Raw genomic sequence first — 16,569 nt, forward strand, 5'->3', positions numbered from 1 at the left:
ATAACTGACCCTTCCGCAGCTTTGCAACAGGCGGCGTGCAGCGTTCCTGTCTATGTGTGGCTAGGCCTGTAGTCTTGGCTAGGTGCCGACTGACGCGGGTCTCTCGACGTTAGGATTCGGGGAAGCAAGGCCTACGTGCCCCTCATTGACTGTGGAAACCGACCGCGTCTACGGAATTTATCTTTCCATCGCAAAGTGATGGATGATGCTGGTTTGCATTGCAGTTGTTCATGGGCAGACAAGAGACAATCTGGCTTGGTGATCTGGACTTCTTGGAACTCTACTTGGAACTTTGGACTCTTGAATTCTAATTCTGTCTTGTCCTTGCCGCGTTTGTCTGTTACTATCACGACTGCTTTGGTGCTTGTACTGCAGGGAGCTTCATCATTTACTCACTCAAAGCTACCGTCTATCTCAAGCTCCCCTTGGTTCGGGAAGTTGAAGTTTAGTTTTCTGCTGCCGTATCAAAGGTACAGGCGAGTGCACCAACGGCTTTCGGGACCACCCCTGCCCAATCCAGTGCTTGAGTCTGTCCAGACTGAGTGTGCGCGGTGCCTCCACGTTGTATCGCCGCCCTCTTGTTGAGAGTTTGTTTTTGCGCTTGTCCAGGCATTGGCAATATCAAGGGCTCAGCAACCAAGAGATTGCCGAGCCTAGTTCCTATATTGACACGAGCTTCCAAGCAACCAATTTGACCGTTACTCGACGCTCAAGACAAGGTGTAATAACGGTTTTAGGTCTGATCTTCGATACAGCGCCGGCGCAAACCACTTGCACCTCCTGTACCGTTGTGACCGTGTCATGACATGTCCCCACCGCTCGGTCAGTCAGATCGCCCTCGACTGCTACCAGAGACAGCATGTCGTCCTCGGGCTCATCATTTACTTCATCATCTCTCGGTCGCCCTCCTACCTACGGACGAGCATATGTCAGTCCCGTTGATTCGACCTGGACTACTCCGACCTCCGGCATATCTACCATCTCTGCTCCGACCACGGAGGGATCAGGAACCGGGACCTCAGTACTTGATCTTGGACCTCCAGGGTTCCAAGCAACAATGTGCGAAAGCCGTCGGTCCAATTGATGTATAATGTTGCTGATCCCGATGCTGCAGAATACTCTTCCAAGACACTGCCGACGAACGGGTTGTTTATCTAGGGCCTTGGGAAGTGGTGGGCTCCGAGCAGCGTCGTGTGCTCTGGCAGGGCAGCTATCAGAACGAACTGCTGGAACACTACTGTGCGTCGACTTCTGGTGTTTCGGATGAACTGTTAGCTAACTCAATTCGCCCCCAGTGCCCTCAGATACCCCCTCTGATATACATCCGCATACGCTGCACTCCCGCCATCGCCCGTACTACGACGCTTCCGATATGGAACGTTACGTGACATTTCAGGAACCTCACCGGGTTCGATATACCACTGATGAAGGAATTTGCATACACGATCAATACATCACAATCAGATACGAATTCACAACAGTCGAAAGCTCTATCCAATTCCAAGGAGATTTGCGCAGGAAGGACCTGGTCGACTTTTACGATGTCGACGTTGTCTGGACAAACGTTCATGGACGTACGGACGGCTTTGGCAAGGTGAAGGGAATAGGCGCAATTCAAAGGCTCAAGTTGTGGCGTGATCGATATACTACCTTTCACTCGCTTAGTGTATGCGCGAACAAGACGGATGGTCAATATCGAGAATACCATATACACTGTTTCGATGGTGAGCTTCGTGGAAGGGACGACCGCGCGAAACAGCTTCGACTCAATGCATCCAGCCGGCGACACAATTCGGGCGAAGACCATCATTCACACCGACGCTTCTCGCTACCGCACCGTATGCGATCTCGAACAAGAACAACTGATTCTTCAGAGCCCAGATCCGTACAACAGCCAACCCTTGACATACGATATCTAGCGATACAGTTTACTGAGCGCCAAGGTAAATAAGATCTGCCTACAACGGCTTCTTTGGCTAATCCCAAGGAAACACCGATGCGCCGTGTGATATATCAGCTAACAGTCAGGTCAGCATACCGTCGATTCATTGAGACCTGGCTTTATTGCCACAGTTCAGACCGTGAATTCAACGGCATCCCATTCCCGCCGAACCATTTCGAATTACCCTCGCCGCAGATTTTGCCGGGACATTCTCCCGATTTACCGGTATCAGGCTGGCCGAACCATACGCTTGACTCGGTGCCAGAGCCTTCGGATACGGCCGAAGCTACGCCCTGAAGAGTTGGATTTGTGTCAGATGGCATATATATTCAGTAGCCAGTTGCACCACTGAGCCGGACCACATGTTCATGCTGCGATGCAATACGCCGTTAAAGCTGGGTGGGGTGACAGTTGCGCAAGGGTCCAGACTGACAGCTCACATCTTCACCTGTCAAACTCAAAAGTAAATGTCGACCGACTGAGTGATAATCGACAGCCGCCCGTGGGGGGTTGGTTGGAGTATCAAAATAGGAACAAGCTGTATACAATGTCGCTGTCTGTGGGCAGATTACGAAGGGGAAATACTCGCAGCCCCACACCAACTCTCAACACCCCGCGGTGCCTGGATCAGACCATGGAGCTTGTGTCGTCATTGAGATGCACAACCTGCCTGCCATGAAAGATGGGAGTCATAAAATCTAACACAAGCTCCCTTCCTTGGGTTGACATAACTGCCACAAACTCAACTCGACTCCAACCCCTCGGTTTCTTTCCGAATCGCTTTATCGACCATGAAGGTCATTCTCGCAATCAACGCCGGCTCCAGTTCGGTCAAGATCTCAGTTTACACTGCCGACAAGAATGCAGAGCCTCGCCAAATCGCAGAGGCATCAGTTGGCGGTTTAACTGCCCCGCCAGCGTCTCTCACGTATTCACGCGATGGTGAGAAAGTGGTCAAGGCCAAGGAGGTTGCTGAAAGTGTCAAGAACCAGGAGGATGCATTTGATCTCCTACTCAAGACTTTCATCGAAGATAGTGAGTTGAAGGAGATATCTTCAAAGAAAGACATCGCTATCGCTAGCCACCGTATCGTCCACGGCGGCGACTACGACCGATCTCAAGTCATCACTCAAGATACCTATCATCATCTTGAAGAACTCAGCGACCTGGCACCACTTCATAACGGCGTTGCCTTGAGTATCGTCGATACATGCATCAGCGCGCTGCCCGGTACGGTCAACGTTGCCTGCTTCGACTCACAATTCCACACAACTCTACCTCCTCATATTTATACATATCCCATCGATCTCAAAATCGCAAAGAGCAACCGCCTGCGCAAATACGGGTTCCACGGTATCAGTTATGCCTTCATTACCCGATCTGTCGCCCACTATCTTCAAAAGGACGCCAGCAGCTTGAACATGATCGCTCTGCACCTGGGTAGTGGTGCCAGTGCGTGCGCTATTAAGGGCGGCAAGAGCTGGGATACGAGTATGGGGCTGACGCCTTTGGCGGGCCTTCCTGGTGCTACCCGAAGTGGCAGTGTTGATCCAAGGTAAGACGCCCAATGCCTCAGATGCCTATATACAGAGTTCAGATCCCAGAATGATGCCCCACCGGATGTAGCGGAATACCACTCTCATCACACCATGCATGAGATGGGTTCCAAAAGCGAAAGGAGGGTGGGATTTGGAATAAGGGTCTCCCTTCTAAATTAAGGTTCTTGCATGCTGACCCTAGTCACCCTTACAGTCTCGTCTTTCACTATGCTTCCGATGTGGGGAAACTATCTCCTGCATCCACTAAGCACCTTCACATCTCACGAGCTGAGGAGATCCTCAACAAGGAGAGTGGTTGGAAGGCCATGACAGGCACCACAGATTTTGGCGTCGTTGCCGATTCTGATGAGCCAAGCCACCGGCTAGCCTTTGATATCTTTGTTGACCGTATTGCCGGTTTTGTCGGATCTTATTTTGTGTCCCTCGAGGGCCGTGTCGATGCCCTGGTCTTTGCTGGTGGCATTGGCGAACACAGCGCCAAGCTCCGTTCCGCTGTTATTAATCGGGTGGCCTGTTTAGGTTTTGCCCTCAACGATGCTAGCAACCAGGAGCCTATCAAGGACGTTGTTCAGGAACTGGGCAATCGTGACGCTCCGCAGCGCGTGCTGGTTTGTCAGACAGATGAGCAACTAGAGATGGCTAGGTTGTGTGCTGAAAAGGAAGACATCTGGGAATAGATCTCAGTTGACGATGAGATGATGCGACATCATGATGACGATGTTGCACTCGTAATGATATCAAATGATTAGATGATTAAAAAGCACTCAAAACATTGAAACACTATCTATACTCAATGACGCCAGTCTTAAGTCGTGCGAATTTGAGGGGCATTTAGGTGAGATATTAAATATGGAACTCTTGACTGCCAGTGCCAGGCAACCAGTTTAGTACTACTGGGAGTACGTCAGACTGCTATATACCAAAGTAACCCACCTTGGGTCCTAAGGTGATACCACTGCTTTTGGTGGTTCAACTGAGTATGTCAATACCTAGCTACCTAGGTTAGTAGCTAGCTGCAGACATATGTTCTGAAGTAGACACCTTCGCACAAGCAAGTTGAGAATGCTTGGCACGGCGGCGCTCAACTCCAGACTTAATACTTATGGTCATCACGACGCCACAATCTACTGGAGTATATCTTAATACCATCAGGGTGTAAGTGACGAACATACCTATCTGCACGAAAAGAACAGGGGTGCAATAGATTCTAGACGCTGCATGGATGTATAAACATTCCTTGGTGATGAAACATCGCTAGGGACTACCAGGGTTGACGAGCAACTACAAGTTCGAGAGAAAGAAAAATCAGTTTAGTTCGCTAGTCACTTAGGAAATATGATTGGATGAAAATCAAAGTGGTATCAATTGTGCACAATTCAAGTGCCCATCTAACTCTGTAAGTACCAGTGATGGCACCTACCCAACCGATAAATCGACTTATACATGAATGAAGTATTGCCATCTTGCAACAGCGGCAATAGGAACAGCGACGAGTGTGTACTAAGTCACTGTCCCGTCGGTGTCTCTTTGCGCCCAGAGTTACTGGGACGTCTGAGACGATTCTCGAACAGACACCAACCCGTCCTCCCCCATCTTATATTTGAACAAAAGTTGGAAACATTAAATCGTGAAACCCCACCAACGCCATGCGTTTTCAGCCCTTGAGTTTGCAGCTCCAAGGGGCATATCCTGTCGTTTATCTAAACCGTGTGTACTGTATGGGAGAACCATTCGTGAAGCCATTCGTGTACATGCAACACTGTCCTATCCCTAATGCCTTTTGAAGTCGAAAAAAGCAAACCGTAAAAGAAACGCCAAGTAATCCGGGTTGTACCTCGTGTATCCACACAACGCCGCGATTGTAAAAATCCAATTGGTGAGAATGTATCCTCATGTCTGTGGGAGACAAGTCATAAAAGTGAAAAGATTTGACGCCGATAGATGAAGTCGACAAATATGGAAGAGTTCTTGTGGATATGTGAGTGTCGGAGGATTAAAATTATAAATAAAATTATGCCTTGAGTTTTGTGTGTCATGGTTGAGGAGTTTGACGATCAAACACCTGAGCCCTCCTGGCATGCGACAGCCATGGCGAGAGCATCCAGACCACTGGGGGTTCTACCAGCGACAGGGCGGTTAAGGATAGGGAGGTTGCGACCACCCATATCCCAGGGTCCACTGCTGGTGCTAGGCGAGGCCAGATGGGGTGTAGGAAGGGGGTAGGGATCAGCGTCGCGTCGGCATCTGGATGAGGATGTGCGGCTCGCGGAAGGACGACCAGATGTAGAATTGCGACGGGTGTCAGCGAGAGAGGCTCGGTGACTGCGCTGGCTTCCAGATGAGCGGCTCTTGTCCTTGAAATGTGTTTCAAGATGTTGTTTCATGTTATCGGCGCGAGTGAACTTCTTCTGGCATCCCGCAAAGGTACATTGAACAGCCTTCTCTGCAGTGTGGATCTTAGAGTGACGCGAAGCGTGGCCTGAAGTTGTGAAGGTTTTTTCGCAGCCGTGAGTATCGCGGTACCGACAGGGGTAGCGCTTTCCGGGACGTTCGGGCATAGGCGAGGATCGGGGCTGGCTGACCATCTCGGCGTCGTATGAGGCCGAACGGGTGCTGTTGGCGTAGGCGACATGCTTGGCGTCCATGTTGTAGTCTTGGGGGATGGTGTAGATAACTTGCTGTCGAGGGTAGTAGTCCACGTTCGGAGTCATAGGAGAGACAGGATCATTGCTCATTTGGGAGTCGTAGGAGTCGGAGCGCAAAAGCTCGGGGGTGTTAGGCGAAGAAGAGCTGCTGCCAGGAGTGGGGTAAGACTGGTTGAAAGCATAGCTGGCGTGAAAACTGAGAGGAGGTCGTTGTTGTTGCAATTGTGGTTGTTGGGATGCGCTTTCGTCGTTTAGAAGCGAAACCCGTCGACCAGCGGCGTTGATTGCGTGCATCGTCATTGTGGCAGTTGTTGTGAAAATTTTGGAGAATTGACAGAAGAAACGACCTGTTGATATGGCCAGGGGGGTTTGCGGATACTATGTACCTGGATGTGGTGGCAGCGCAGACGTAGTGGAGTGAGGCGGGACTAAATAGCGGGATAGCTAGTCGCGGAGCTTGTCTAGACTCGGGGGACTGAATGAAGGGATTGATAGCTCAAAAGTGCCTCCGCTTTTAGGAACACGAGACTGATGGATTTCTCGTGGTCTGTTGCGTTTGTACCTGAAAGGCGACAGGGATGTACAGCAACGTTTGCTAGGGGAAGGACGTGCTGGTTTTGGCGGTGACAACTTTGTGAATGTTGTCAGAGAGTTGCGTAGGTAGAAAAGTGTCTAATGTCGAGTTCATGTACTGCATTCAAGAAGCAGTCAGGTAGGCAAGTTCCGGTAGTGGTATTGGTTGTTGTTGTTTTGAATAACGTAGGTTGCCGAGGAATCCAAAGAGACAAGCCAAAGTCAAAGCCAGGGAGCAACAACCGACAACGACAGAAAGGGTAGTCGACGACAAGTGGTGTATAAGAATGAAGGGTTGACTGAATCAAGTATCCAATGATATAATGATATCGACTCTGCAAAAAGAAGCAGTTTCGTGACGGAATAGCAAGTGTATGAAGAGTGAGAAGTCGAGGAACATCAAACAAAGCGAGGCTGGAAATGATGGATGGCTGGAGCTTAAGTTTATAAGTAACCCGTTGGAATCAAGGGGAGCGAAACAGAGGGGGGGTGTACAAGTTACAGCACAGCACAGCATGGCATGGCATCCATGGCAGAAGAGCATAACTAGCAGAAAAAAAGAAGGGTAAGGAAGGGATGGAATTGGGGTGGGAATCAAGCATGGGATTTTTTGCGCAACCCCATCGATCGATGAGATCGAGAAAAAGTCGAGTCTGAGTTGAAAGTTACGACGAATGGACGTAACTTAGCTTGGACGAGCCACGGACATGGATGGATGGGGTCCAGCGCCGCTAACGGCAGGTAGTGGTGTGCCTTTAATTTTTGTCTTCCCCTCTCTCTTTCTCTTTCTCTTTCTCTTGCTATTACTCTTTTTCTCCTCCTGGCTGGCCTTCTGTTTGCTGTGATTAAGGAGGGGGTGTGTCTACCTAGTCCACCCTGCCTTCCAACAAAACCCTGGTTTGACATGGGAAACTCTCCAAAGAGGCACCTGCCCTGAGAGTCAGCAGCAAGCTCCCGCTCCCCTCACCATTGATTTTCCCTGTCCAGTGTCCACTATCCACTATCCAGTGTGCATTGGGCCCGCTGCCCCAGTGCAAGGTAGGCAGGGCAGGACAGAGCAGGCCAAAACCAGACTCGGTGGGCAGGCAGGTGCGTCCGCTGAGACGGTTTTGGCTGGACCTGCTACAGCAGTGGAGGTCGCAACGGTAGATACTGCACTGTGGTTGCCTGGGAAGAGAAAAAATTCACCGACGTTGGATGACAGTCATAGCAAGCACGACAAGCTGAAGTTGCTTTTCTTTTGGAAAGAATTTAGGAAACAAGAGTACACAAGTTGTAGGCTTGGAACAAGATGTAATCCTATTCACTCGATCCTCATCATCTCCTACTGTATCTTTTTCCTTTTTCCTTTCTTTTCCTTTCTGCAACTTGACAAGCCTCATCTCCCAGCTGCCAAAGTATTCTGTAGAAAGTCACAGATTTGGTGGTGGGACATTGGAACGGCATGGTGTGGAGTCCCTTGCCAGGGACGAGGGCTCTTTCCCTCCTGTAACCGACAGGGATGTTGTTCGTTTTTCTCTTTCATGAATTTCTGCCAGGGTTGATGGAAGATAACCGCCAAGGAACAGTGAGAAAGAGCCACTGGGCCATAAACCCGAGGGCTTGATTTTGGCCTTTGCTTAGCGCAAGCCACTGCTAATGCTGCAAGCGCTTTCCCCTAATAGCACTCGCTCAAAGCAACTGTTGCTGAACCACACTGCTTTTCTTCACCTCAACCTCCGAATGTAATGTCGATCACTCGCTAACGTCCGGGCTACGGATACCTATTCTTGAACCTCACCTTGCTAAGTTATGGGTTAGGTGCTTTGTTTTGCTCCGTTCACTTCAGCCCGTATTTACGACCCTGCTGCATGGAGCATTGCACCCTCCCATTACAACACTATGTGCTACCACCGCAGTATTTGCGTTTCTACGGCAATAAACTAGTTGTCTTCAGTTTCGAGATACATTTCAGGGCCGAATCCAAAAGCATCTGAACCCGGACGATAGACGCTCTTCCGGCAGCTGCCACGGCGTGATGCGTTACCATCGCGACAGTTCGTTAGCATTGTTGACTCCAACTGTGGAGGTTCTTTATGCTACTGCACCTATGCGGCGGAATGGCGCTCCGGACTTTGGACCCTGATTTCCCAACCATGATCTCGATCCCCAATCTGCGAGGCGTCACCATGACGGATAGCCGGATCAGTTGAGCTAGTGGATGAAAGAAAGTACCAGGACCCCAAGACACTGTACAGAATTACAGTATACCGTCCCATCGCACCATGGTGACGTCAATCCTACAGCAGCAAGACTTTAGTTAAGGTCCAGACTGACCTATTCACACGATAGGTACTGCCTAACGCTCAAACATAGGCGACTACAAGCTTGGGTACTGTGAAAAATACCCCTAAAACTTTTGCTAAAGCCACAACGGCTACACCAACGCAAGGTGAGTAAGTACGACAGAAGAAAGGTCTCCCTCGCTCATGCAGGGCTCAATCCCGTTGTCTCCAGGATGATGATGCTGCACCGGTATTGGTCGGACCCTGCAAATCTTCTTTTGTGTCCCCAGGGTTTCTCCATGCTCAAGTTCAACGCCAGAGGATGATCAACAAAGGTGGGAGGCACGCTCATCGTGAACCTCTAAACATGGGAATGGTTTAAAGTTCATCAAACGGCTTCCAACGACACATATTGGCAACTTCTATTATACTTTGCCCTTGCGACTGACCTTTTCCTCCGCTCTTGGCTCGGCTCGCTTACGCCTAATCACCCAACACCAGGATCATGACCGTTGTGTTCTACTTGCCTATGTAACATATAGGAGGGGCTTGCGAAGCATTGAGCAAAGAGCGCCGTCATGGTGACAAGGCCAGTTCTAGAGGTTAAAGTGCAACCCTCCCGGACAACGTCAGAAAGCCTTCAGACTCGCATAAACAATTCTGTGCCTTACTAGCCACCGTACCTAGCTCTGGGGAACGTGCTCCATAGCGCTCCACCGAGCCCGCTCTCGTCTCACCCAGAGCCCGTCGCTGGTTGCGGGCTCCGAATGGTGCAGAGCATTCAGTGGGTCACTCGAGCACCCCTAAAATGCTGAGTCTAAGTTGCTTCGGACTTTCGCTAAGTACACAATTACAAAGGTAGATGTGGAGGCGGCGGGGAACGGGCTACCATCCCCTTAACACTAACGCTTCCAGGGTCGCCCCAAGGGTCCCATCAAGACCGGGGGGAGAAAACTCTATCAACCAATAATCGGATAAGATCGAGAAAATGGCGATCAAGGGAGTCGAGGTGTGGCTTCTCTATGGATACAGGGTCAATGCCAACATTTGTACTCTGTTTCCGTACTGTTTAAGGCAGTACCAATCGCACGACTGCCATTTCTGCTCAGAGTCGGCCTGTTCAGACATGATCAATCTTCAGCGTCAAAAAAAGACAGCTCTTTCTGCAAGGCAAAGCCACAATATGTCGCAAAAATCAACAACTCTGCAGTCAGGAGTTTCGTACATCTCTTAGTTGGCTGCCTGCCGGTAGCCAAACAGCTCCAAATATCACCATAATTGAATTGCGGCTTTAGGCATTCTGCTATGAATGTTTACTGATGTCTCCGGCCAATCACAAGCTTGCGGATGCCCTCCGGGTGTCCGCTTGTGAACTCTATCTTATGTACCGTTTCGATTTTCTACAGGGCTCTGTTACATACAGTGCTTGCGGTTTGTTGTTTGTCTGGGCATGGAGTGCTCCGAAGGGTGTCTCCATTGGAGCTGTCGAACCCTGTTGAAGACTCGACTTTTTACAGTACTCAGCTCAGGTGGTTTTCCCTATCTTGGGTAGGAAGGCCATGCTAGAGGCGCCATTATCATCCAATGATCACAAGCGACGCATGTTGATAACCTGATGAGACGAGGTTTCGCACATCGTCCGTTTAAGCTGAGTGGTCCATCTAGTCTGGATGACCCCAGTACATACACCTGGCCTTGCTTGGTTGCACCCCTCTTGCGTTACAAGATTGTCTTCCACTTTGCATCTACCTTTACCAGGGTTATTTACGACGGAGGATCAGGTTCACAGATCTTGGTCCAATACAAACTCGGTATTTCCCCAAGTTCATCAATACGACCTCGATCTGAAGAGAAATCTTGACAGCCCTCCGGTGGTTTTGCTCCGGATTGTCAAGATCTACGGAGTTCTTGGAACCCTGAAGTTGGAACAATCAGGGTCCCCCCACCTTTGAGATACCTACTATTCTGAGAAGACTTTTTCTTTCTTGAAGAATGGTTTGCATATGGCACTTACGTCGTAGACCATTGACGTCACCAAATCTCGTCCCTGCTCAAAGCTGCTGTCTGTGCTCAGACGCAAAACAATGTCTCGGTTGATTAGGCTGAGAGAACCTCCAAGAGTACTGGCAATTACTACCATGGACCGATACCACGGCTGTCGTGAAGTCGTTGTTCAGTCGGATCTGGTACCTTACCCGGATGCGACAGGGACTTATTTCATGCCTGACAAGGCTCAGCGAACATGTCTAGGGTAATGAGCTATGGGCCGTTTCTACATGGAGTGACAGGCCTCTGTGCCATGTTATTCCTTCTATTTGACTGATGACGCAATCGCCCAGACCACAACAAGAGTTCTTGATACGGTACGAGGGAGCATGGACATAATCTCTCACCATGTAAGGGAATTCAATGTCCAAGTAACCAAATTAGGCATCGAGATGAATAGGACTGGCTTCAGGTCCGACACCAGCCAGAAGAAGGGAGGAGGGAAGAAAAACCGAAACGGTCGCTGGTTCCATTGAGCGTTGTGTTGCCTTGGATGCTGGCGGCCGTTTCATTCCAAGATGGGGAATTGGTTCAGAGGCTCCTTCTGGATGGCCATAGGAAAGTTTCGAGATCTAACCATCGGCGCTTGTAGTCAGGTTAATCTGTTCATGGAGATAGAGGGTCTTCCAGAAAACCAGGCCTGTGCAGGCTCTGTTCGGTCAGCGCAGGGGAAGGTACTGTACGCAGATGACCGAAAGTCAAGAGTGCTGTAGCAGCCAAGTTCCTTGGTTGCTGAATGAATTTCAGCCAGGGTTCCGTTTCCCTGGTCAGCGGGGGGCATGGTCAATGGCGGCAGTGGGAGCGCATCGGTTCTCACTGAGCGCGATCGAAGCATCGGAGGGGATCGAGTCAACGACGCGCAGTAAAGATCTTGAGACGGGAGGGGAATCGGGTCCTTTTGGGCTTCTTGCTGTCGCCCTGGGTGGAGCACGCTTGGTGTCGGATGCCCTGGCAGGCCAGCCTCATCGGTCCCGTCCGCGTGGCTCCAGAGGGTCCCGCCGCCTCAGCGACAGAGGGGCTTTGAGACAGAATTTCAAGGGTATTGGGGCTTCTGTGGACACAACAGGGGGGGGGGGGGGGTGAAGACACGGCGCCGGAGTAGAGGGCCCGGAGAGAACAAGGGGCTCGTCTAAACCAAGGACCCCGGCGATCATTCTCTTACTGCGTACACTAAGCACCTCTACAGTGGTCCAGCGAAGCACACATGGCAGGCAGGGGGCCACTTCCAGCTTAGGTTCTAGGACAGGATGACTAGTGGAGAGAAGGGGATTTAGGGGACCTCGCCTGTGACGCCGCTGAACCATGATGTGATGCCGTGCCCTCTCTCGCTTGTTTAGGCCCTTCTGCTCGGGACGTCCAACATCACCTGGGCCAATGACAGCGCTAGCTCGAGATTATTCTTGGTTCTTCGGGGATGGATTGTCAGGCACAAGCGGCAACCAGCCGTACGCCAAACCAGTCGCCCGGAGCCAGGCGGCGAGCCGGCGGCCTGAGCCAGTGGGAGCAAGTCCGGGCATTGCGAGGGTCTGCTTGGTTGCTGGCAATCTCATCAAACAACTGAACATTGCCGATGCTACTCGGGGTCTTGTTCTTTGATGTTCTCTGGGGTCATGCAAGTGCGTGCCAGGTCAGGTTATCACCGCCTTTCTGTGATGACTTCTCACTTCGATCCGCTTCGCCGCGCGTCGTTCTTCCTGATTCTGCCCCGGAATTCCCGGGGCATGGGCTTTGTGGAATCTCGTCTGTTCTTCGGACATATCGTCTTTCTTCACTCATCTGTGTAGTAGAGTTGTTCTCCATCTTTTTTTGAACATTCAACCCATGCCAGAATGTGGTACATATCCCTATGGTAACCCATCATACCCAGTTGATCACGCATGCCCTCAATCTCTTCGATGCTGAACGTTAGAAATACTGCGCAGTCATAGTGAGCTGGCGTTCCAGCTGTCGTATTGCCTTTTCTATGTTGCTGTCCTACCATGTTTTGCTGATTGCTACAAGGGGGCTAGCCCACGAGCAGCAAAAGCCCTTGTTCGAAATCGGATACGCGGGGTTCATAGACTACCACGCCATGATGTCTTCTTCTACCAGTGGGAAGCTCCTGTTCGCAATGCAACAGTTTGCGGAGGGCCATGCTCTTCTTGGCCAACCTAAATCATAGCTTCATAAGTGTTAGTCTGCGTCAAAGAACTGGAAGAGAACAACCTGACAACCTCGTGCCTCATTCTCATATCCACTATCTCTCAGGATGTTGATGATCTTGCTATGGTATGAGCCCTAGCGGCTAGTTGCAATTGTCAGCAGGTGAAGGAAATCAGGGTCAATCTCTACAATATCAAGGGGTGAGTTGATCCAGGCATTGAAATCGATCGATCTTGCCAACTCTGCCCAGCATTCGCCGTGCCAACTTTGCTTGTTCCAGCGAGTGGCAGTGCAATGCAATTTGTGCATATATCGAGATACAGTACCTGTACGCTTGAAAGTTGCACGTATGCAGTCACAAGACGGCATTCTCACATCTCGATACCCTGAAACAAGTGTTTCTGGCGGTGTAAAGGAACTACCCTTGTCGGAAGAACAGCAGGGTTCTGGTACAGTACTTACCGTTGACGACAACTAGGAATATGCTGCACCACAGCGGGCTGAAGCCTAGATAACACATGTTACCCTGTAACTGCAACCCAGCCGAATCTATCAGGGCAGCCGGCTAACCATATGCTTACATTACACTGCCCAACCGTAATACCAACATTTCAACGTCTCGGAACCTAGGAATGAATCCCTAGTGCGGCTGGAAACACAAAGAGCCTCTCGTGATGCGGCATAGAATCCTTTGAAAAAGAAAAGAGACCAATATGCTGCGACCATGTTTCCGTTTGACAGGTCACGCTGATGGGTGATTCGATGATCACTGTCGATCGATCGAGATTTGTGATTTATACACTCTCTCTTAATTACCCCGGTTCTGGACTAACCTACATTATACGGATACTACTACCTCAGCCGTCCACTTACTTGCTAGACCCAGGTATGTATCAACCCAGCAACTATGGCTTGTGTGCGAAACTTTCACAAAGCCTGTTTTTATTAACCATTTCAGGCCCAGTTCTCTGTATAATCAGTCAATGCATTTCAGAACTACCATCGAATTTGAGCTACTGAAGTTCGACTAATTTACTTTTCCATCCTTCCCCGCTCTTGAGATTCGCGGGTTCTCTCTCCCTGAAACGCCTTGTTCGCCGGACACCCGCCTTGGGAAAAATTATAATTGCTCTTTCTGTGGTTTTTTTTCTGGTGCTCGTGTTGTTGTTGCTTGGTGTAGCTTTAGCTATGGCTGGCGTCGCATTGTGATACGTGCAAGCTGGGTTCAGCACCAGCTCCACGAATGAAAAAGCTGATGCGATACATACATCATCGGCGATGATCGCGATGATGCAAATGTCAAATTCCCCATGCTGTTTGGGTACTTTCCCATAACGATCCAGACCTAACATCCACCTCCACAGTACAATACTGTCACATGTTGTGTCGTACCGTACTATACTGTACTGCACCGTACCATCCCTGAAAAAGTGATGAAAAATGATGAAATTCTGCTTGGTTATTTCGCCGTTGAGGAGCCCGATTTGGTCGATCCTGTATCGACTCGCTTGGCTGCGGGAAGGTCTGGTACCTTGAACCCGTTGCCGTTCGACGATCCTCCAACTTGAGTAAAGGTACCGCCCTTGAACCATCTGTCCTCCTCCGCCTTGCGCTTCTTGCTGAGCTCTGCCTGCATCTTGGGATCCACGAGTTCCAGACCCTGGACGGGGGTAAACGCCAGAGATGACGCTGTACCTGTCGCTGATCCAACTGTACTGCCGACACCAGAAGCTCGCAAGCCACGCCCTCTGAGATCAATGTTGGATGCTTGACCAAAACCACCGATAGACGAGGCAGCACCACCCGCGGCGCTGTTTCCACCCCAGCCCTTGCTTTTGGCACCCAGTTTGGCGCGTGTACGTTGATCGATCTGGGTACCGCGGATACGTCCGTCGTTTGACTGTCCGATCATGCCCATACCGACAGTCGATTCGCCAGTGCCATAACCGACCTCGCTCTCCTCCTTGCCAAAGGCCATGCGGTTCTGCTGTTTGCGAAGATCTGTCATGGCGAGTGCCTCCTTTGCCTTACGGGCACGTCGTCCACCTCGCTTGCGGGATGGCTTGTCGTCTGGTACTGGAAGAGCACGTTGACCCTTGTTGGGAGGTGCTTCTGTCAACTTCTCAAGGCGCTCGAGGCATGCCGATTTGAGCTCCTCTCCTGTAGAACCGTCCGGGCTTGAATGTATACGATCAACTCGGGCAGCTAGGACTAGCTTAGCTGATACGATTCTCTGCGCCTGCTTCCTCAGGTCGCTAGGGATATCCTGAATCATTTTTGAGTTGAAGAGGTAACCTTGCTGCCGAACACCGGTATTTGTAGCCAGTCCCGCTTGCTTCTTCTTGGACCCCCAGTTGGCGATATTGCAAGCAGGCGTCTTTGAAAGACCCGTGAGTCCGCCTGCTGCGTTGAGAAGCTGGGCAGCTGTAAGGGAACCGATGAGAGCGGTCAAATTGGGCGCAAAGATATTCATGCGTGACTGAACATACTCTGCTAACGTCTGCTTGGCTTGGAAAAGAGATATGACCATCTCGCATGCTTTATAAACGCGCTGAAGCTCCTCTGGGGTCATCTCATGACCTTTGGACGTCGTGGCCTCGACTGTCACAATCATGAGTGAGGGTCCATCGAGGACAGACTTGAGAGTTATTCCCATGGGGTTGTCGGTTGAAGTCTGTAGAGCTTTGATACTCTCCGAGTCCAACGGCCCGTTTCCTATGATGGTGACGACCTTGGCATACTCGAGTGGTGTTGTGACCAGCCGTTCAAGTTCGGGGAATCGTGTCGAGTAGTGATCACGGATGAATTTGTGGACGACGGCAACCTCTCCGTCAATCTGGGTCGAAAGACTGTTCGACTGTGTCAAGAGATGGTATTCGGGATGATCTTCGATGTTTCCAATGTTGGTGTTTTGCGTCGCGGCTTGCGATCGGAAATGTGCGATTTTCTGTAGCGTTCGAGGTAATACGTCAGGACTATTCCGCCAAACCAACTGATGTAAACGAATCGTCCCTAAAGACGCGACCGTTGAAACAATAAAGGGGGAGTTAGTACTAACCTCAAGAACTGGTTCCAGTGTCTGCATCAAGCTGGCCACGCTTCGAACATCTTTGACTCCTCCAAGCTGCATCTTCTCAACCTTGGCCTTTGTCGCCTCAGAGTCTTCTATGTCGCTCAGTTCGGCATCGGATTCATCGTCGCCCTTTGCTGCGGCGTCTCCGTCTACTTCCATTGCATCGCGATCGCCTTCGCGATCACCAGTGGCCTCTTGATCTTTGACAAGACCATCGTTTTGCTCCTCTTCAGCTTCGTCGCCTGAGTCTGCAAAGTCCAGGAGGAGATCGTCCGCGTCGTTCGACATGATGACGGTGTGTATTAAAGAGGGTGATGTGGATGAA

The 16,569-nt window shown here is 50.5% G+C and overlaps 4 protein-coding genes across 4 annotated transcripts; 2 read left to right on the plus strand and 2 right to left on the minus strand.

The window, feature by feature from the left end:
• The first annotated feature begins 722 nt into the window (after nucleotides 1-722).
• Nucleotides 723-2,486, plus strand: B0J16DRAFT_24507 (uncharacterized protein). Its single transcript, XM_046123074.1, has 4 exons — nucleotides 723-1,059; nucleotides 1,115-1,239; nucleotides 1,296-1,943; nucleotides 2,034-2,486. The coding sequence occupies exons 1-4, from the start codon at nucleotides 860-862 to the stop codon at nucleotides 2,237-2,239; spliced, it is 1,179 nt and encodes a 392-aa protein (XP_045989284.1). The 5' UTR covers nucleotides 723-859; the 3' UTR covers nucleotides 2,240-2,486.
• A 247-nt stretch (nucleotides 2,487-2,733) lies between these two features.
• B0J16DRAFT_313968 (Acetokinase family-domain-containing protein) lies at nucleotides 2,734-4,178 on the plus strand (the record flags this gene model as incomplete). Its single annotated transcript, XM_046125160.1, has 2 exons — nucleotides 2,734-3,497; nucleotides 3,683-4,178. The coding sequence occupies 2 exons, from the start codon at nucleotides 2,734-2,736 to the stop codon at nucleotides 4,176-4,178; spliced, it is 1,260 nt and encodes a 419-aa protein (XP_045989285.1).
• Nucleotides 4,179-5,475: 1,297 nt separating this feature from the next.
• On the minus strand, nucleotides 5,476-6,734 carry B0J16DRAFT_24473 (uncharacterized protein). Its single transcript, XM_046123072.1, has one exon. The coding sequence runs from the start codon at nucleotides 6,444-6,446 to the stop codon at nucleotides 5,556-5,558; it is 891 nt and encodes a 296-aa protein (XP_045989286.1). The 5' UTR covers nucleotides 6,447-6,734; the 3' UTR covers nucleotides 5,476-5,555.
• Nucleotides 6,735-14,630: 7,896 nt separating this feature from the next.
• Nucleotides 14,631-16,532, minus strand: B0J16DRAFT_378093 (uncharacterized protein; the record flags this gene model as incomplete). The annotated part of the gene is made up of 1 exon (XM_046130895.1): nucleotides 14,631-16,532. One exon carries the CDS (start codon nucleotides 16,530-16,532, stop codon nucleotides 14,631-14,633), a length of 1,902 nt encoding a protein of 633 aa, XP_045989287.1.
• Nucleotides 16,533-16,569: the final 37 nt, after the last annotated feature.

This window comes from Fusarium flagelliforme, assembly GCF_020744385.1.
Source record: "Fusarium flagelliforme strain FIESC 12 MPI-CAGE-AA-0113 chromosome Unknown B0J16scaffold_1, whole genome shotgun sequence".
Classification (NCBI taxonomy): domain Eukaryota; kingdom Fungi; phylum Ascomycota; class Sordariomycetes; order Hypocreales; family Nectriaceae; genus Fusarium; species Fusarium flagelliforme.

Bases quoted from the DNA above. Each gene is read 5' to 3' on its own strand.
- B0J16DRAFT_24507 (XM_046123074.1), top strand. From the start codon at position 860: ATGTCGTCCTCGGGCTCATCATTTACTTCATCATCTCTCGGTCGCCCT. The intron at 1,240-1,295 runs GTGCGTCGACTT...ATTCGCCCCCAG, and splicing joins CGAACTGCTGGAACACTACT to TGCCCTCAGATACCCCCTCT. The intron at 1,944-2,033 runs GTAAATAAGATC...CAGTCAGGTCAG, and splicing joins ACAGTTTACTGAGCGCCAAG to CATACCGTCGATTCATTGAG.
- B0J16DRAFT_24473 (XM_046123072.1), bottom strand. From the start codon at position 6,446: ATGACGATGCACGCAATCAACGCCGCTGGTCGACGGGTTTCGCTTCTA.